Consider the following 4773-nt stretch of genomic DNA (forward strand, 5'->3'; position numbering starts at 1 on the left):
GTATTTCTTTAAATGAATGTAGCTATAGTAGGCCGTAAGCAATGACTGTTTCGTTGGTAGTGGTGTTGTGCTGGATCTTTGTTGTACAGTGTTTTAATCTCTCGTTGGTGGCATTGCTTAACATAAGATGTTTGTGTTACATCACTTCCTTTAGCCTATTAGTATCTCACCAATTTTGCATTCTAGTTTCATTGCTTATTTTGGGCGCAGCTCTCGTACTGTTTGTAATTCCTCTCCTTTCCTTTCATTCCTTCGCATCCTATCGCACATCAGTATCGTTGGCTGTAAGCGAATCCATATTGCGATAATCGTCTGTTTATTTACTTTGCAAACAAATGGCGCTACCGATAAACGAGCAGATTTTAAACGGTTTTTTAAAATTCAAAACAACAACCCAAAAACTTTACACATGCTTTCCGATAATTTCATTCTCATAATAACTCAAAAACAACCACGGTAACTGGCATCAAAATTCGTTAGCGCTACACGTCCACGTGGCGCTGTGCGTTCTGCTTTATTTACTTTATTTACTTTCTTTTCTTTTTTCGTTTCTTTTCCACGTTTTCAATTTATGTTCAACCTGATCATTACCACCAACACCAATGCACCGCACCGGTGGTTTCGGCATAGCCTGACGACAACTACCTCCGCACCATTAATTTGATCCGCAAACCGTGTTTCTGTTTGGACGGCCTGGAGGAACAGCATGTAAACCCGTTCCGCTGTAGTACACCGCACCTTCCTACTCCCCTCCATCGTGCACTTCTTCCACGGCACGGTATGGTATGTTTGTTGTTGGTCGCCCCGCCGGCCAGTTGTTATTCGATCGGTTCGATCGATTTAATTACATTTCAAAATTCGATTCCATCGACACCGGCATCGTGAAACCCGGTCGGTCAAAGGCACCTGTTGATGTTGTTGCCATTTCGCGCGTCGCGCGTCGTTGTTTCATTTGCGTAGTCTGTTGATCCTTCACCTCCTTTCACCCCTGCACGTTCGCCTCCTACACCACCACCTACTCCGCCTTAATGCAAGTGCCTCTGGTGCGCGCTCGCCATGAGGATTCGAGGAACATTGGGGGAAGCAAACAAAACAGTAGATGGTGGTAGAACGGTACCATGATGATCGGTGCTGCTGCTGCTGCTCCCTCATTCGCACTCTTATACAACCCCCCCATTCCACCTCACTCCTCTATTGTTTGTGACGAATGTTTCATTTTCAACGCGAAGCACATCATCAGCACTCGCACACCCACGCACGCACACAGACGCTAGGCAATAAAAGGCTGTGAGCCACGAGCGAAATTTAATTTTCTATCCATTGTTGCCGGTCGCATACTTCCTGTGCATCGTTCGGCCCGGTTCGGCCGGTTCGGAACCATCGCGACCAAACGCGGGATCATGCCGTTGGCACTGACGCGCGTTCGCACCCACCGTTTGTGCAATTGGCGCTGGCCATCGACAACTCTGGCCTGTGGCCTCGGGGATCATCATCAACGCGAAATGTTGCCGGCCGCTCTCATCACCTCACAGGACGGTCGAGTATAGCATCGCCACCATGAAGCACTCGTGCGCGTTCCGAGATTAAACTTTAATGGCCCAGCGAGTGTTAACGGGGATGCTGCGTGTGGACGTAACACCTCATGCTTGTCGTCGTCTGTACGTGTCTGGTGTGTGTGCGGCACGGAAAAGAAACTTTGCAAGAGCGATGAGTCACGATGTGCAAACAGGTTACGGGAAGGAAGGATATGTGCGTTCCGTTGCGAAGGAGAGTAAATAAACATAAAATCCGTCCACGAACGTCGTGGAATCGTGGTGGACGCGTAGCGCGGTTTTCAAACAATTACACAAAGTGTAACGTGAAATAAATTAGAGAAGAGGACCATAAAAAATCGAGCCGATGACGATGCAGCGAATGGCGTAATGGAACGAGTGGAGGAGAAGTAAGGAAGAGTTGGTAAACCTTTGGAAGAAGGTCAAGATGGACCATATTTGTGTCATCGTTTGGATAATTTTAGCATCATAGTTCGTTCGTTATTTGAAACAATTAATGTAACAAAAGGTGTATTTAGATAGCAAGCAGAATATGCAACGAAAGAAGTAAACAATCAAGAAAATTAGAGCGTATTTAAAAAAAGGGGCACACAATCAGGCAAATTATTGTAATGTAAGAAATAAGGTTCTTGCATGTACGCTGATCAAAACATGTTTTTGGAGTGATATTTGTGGGCAATGCTGGAATGCTTATGTAACGAATCAAACTGTCGTATCTAAAGCAATTTTTTTTCGCCTTTCTTCAAATGTGTAAACCAGATAATCAAAAAGGAACCTTTTTTGATTTATGTACTTTTGGTTAGGCCAGTTTCGAACAATCTTTGAAAGAGTATACATACCAGTATAGTTAGGAATCGAAAACGAGGTTAAAGCGACCTGAAAAACATTTAAAAAGAGGTTAAAAGAGAAATTTAAACTAAAAACATTGTAACTAACGCTGCATTAGTTAGGATGTTACACGACCTGTTAAATTCTGTCACAAATTAGCCCGTGTTGTATTTAATCGTCACTTCCATGCCCACCCTTTGCTTCCTTGCTTTCATTTCGTGTTGTGTTATATGGATTTTTGTAAATTATTATTGGCAGCTGGTCAGTTAGCCAACCAGCCAGCCCTCGCTATTAGCTCGTAGCTCACAATCGCAACCCAATGAGAGACCAATCATGTCGCATCCCATTCTCATAATGTTTCATTCCAATGTCCCTTGCCACTCCCAATTCGCTTCATGTTCGTTCGTTCTGTTTGGCAGGTTCTCCCAGATTTCCCGACCGGACTCGATGAATTTCGCTTCCGTCCCATGATGATGGTGAGCGCTAGGTTAGACGAAAGCGTAGAGGAGCAACCCCGAAGAGCGACAACCCCGTGCTGTCAGCCATATTATGCCAAGCGACCTCTGTGGGGGCTGAAGTGAGCTGTTATGTTTGAGGACGGTCCAACATGTAATAGTCTAATTTATAATGAGTATAAATATGAATAATGTAAGCATTGTGTAGGTAGCCGAGAGAGAGAGAGAGAGAGAGAAAGGACCACAAAGGCGACCGGGGCGATGTGGTCATGTAAACACATGTGGACCCGGTCGAACATGGTAAACAGATGGCAGAATCCAAAGCTAGACCTAAGGTTACCCCGTTATGAACACAGAAAGAGTAATTTATGGCATCGAGCGAGTGGGTGAATCAAAGCAGAACGTATCGAGAATAATATTCGAGCAGAAATGGTTAGATTTACGGTATGCACAAATCGCACGAGCACTCAAAGTCTAAGCATACTAGTAGCCAAATTTTGAGAAAAAAAGAGTTGGTTTTGTGTGAGTATTTTTTGTTTGTTTGTTAGAACCGTAATGTGCTGACGATCGAAATCAATCAATCACAAACAGAAGGTCGAGAAAGGACAAAGAACTACCGCCCAATTCATGTCAGTCTTTGTGAATGTAACATTCGCTGTGAACAAAACATGGAAATACATTAAACGCAAATCTCGGTGTACGTACTGTCGTGTCTGGTGTTTCTGGTCTCTGGTATGCATTATAAACATCCGATCAAGCCTCGTCTTCGGCGTAAGTCTGCTTCTAAGCGGTCAGATGGTGATCCAAAGGTTCACTCCGACGAGATGCGAGATAAATATTATTACAAACAGCAACACTCGAGCAGCTCCAAGTGGCGTCAATCGAAGCCGGCGGTGGTGTCTGGTTTTGCACCAACACGGAAGTGCATACCGACAATCCAAGGAGGCGTCTATCTAGCAGTAATGCTTCCTTGCATTCCCATGCAGTGCATGCTTTGGTATGATTTGTTGTTTTGTTTCTTTGTTTGCTTTGCAATCCAAGAAACGCATCGCTGCCAGCCCACAGGTGCCCGGATATTAGCGACGCCTTGAACGGGACCAATCGAATCAACGATAAACAGACGAGAGATAGAGAGAGAGAGAGAACTAGTCCCGTGCGCGTTGTTCCTCATTCCGGTTGGTTCTAATGTGATTGTTTGAATTGCGTTATGCTCCTGCGGATGGATGGATGGATGGGCGGATGTATGCAAATACCCAGAACCAGGACATACTGTTGCATCCTCCGTTCACGTGGACGTAGGGTGGAAATAATGGTGGAAAGGAGCCCGCAACTGATGCAGCAAATTGCTTTCACTGCACTGGAAAAGTCACCGCCATGCTGCCATGCTCAGCAAATCACTTCCGGAAGCAGCAGTTGGCGGTGGTCCAAGCACTCCCGGTCCCTAGCCTAGATCCTTCGGTTACGGTTCTCCGGGTTCGTATGCACCATACGGTCCAATTGGCGGAGAATGAGGAGAAGGCGATATCAACGATGCAAACGGGCTAAACTGTTGGCAAACGTCAAACATTGTTGCACATGCACACCTACGCCTCACACACACACACATACAGTGTAGCTCCGGTTAGCAGAGTCTCTGTCGTCGTCGTCGTCGTTGTCGGGGAGTCAGTCTACCGGAAGTGGATGTATATATTTATGAGAAGATTATGGCGGTTTGCGGTGGCCACACGGCTGCCAGTTGGTTTCCCCTCCAAGGATGACAGCCATCGAGGTTCTTGGCTCGACAGCAGCGATGTGCTTGCGTTCTCGTTCGTTCGTTCGTTCGTTCATCGCCTTTTGACTTTAAGACGCTTGAGCATTGCATCCTGGATCCGATGGAATGGTGATGCTGGAGATGTGGTGCATGGTTTATGTTGATTGTCCCCTAGCCTTGGCGACAC

At 45.9% G+C, this 4773-nt stretch overlaps 1 protein-coding gene across 6 annotated transcripts in view; it reads left to right on the forward strand.

Annotated features, from left to right (window-relative positions):
• Positions 1-3536, forward strand: part of LOC125955303 (diuretic hormone receptor-like) — a 24610-nt gene extending 21074 nt beyond the window's left edge. For 2 of the 6 annotated variants that reach the window (XR_007469093.1, XR_007469095.1), the window contains 2 exons: positions 631-783; positions 2801-3536. Coding sequence is in view for 3 of the 6 variants with exons in the window: in XM_049686404.1 (XP_049542361.1) it covers positions 1533-1587 (55 nt within the window). In the remaining 3 variants the exon portion in view is untranslated. Of the gene's footprint in view, positions 1-630; positions 784-1532; positions 2761-2800 lie in introns of those variants that run through there. The other 4 variants (XM_049686404.1, XM_049686406.1, XR_007469094.1 and 1 more) reach the window with 3 other exon arrangements.
• Positions 3537-4773: the final 1237 nt, after the last annotated feature.

The sequence above is a fragment of the Anopheles darlingi genome, chromosome 3 (genome assembly GCF_943734745.1).
Source record: "Anopheles darlingi chromosome 3, idAnoDarlMG_H_01, whole genome shotgun sequence".
In the NCBI taxonomy this organism is placed as follows: Eukaryota; Metazoa; Arthropoda; class Insecta; order Diptera; family Culicidae; genus Anopheles; species Anopheles darlingi.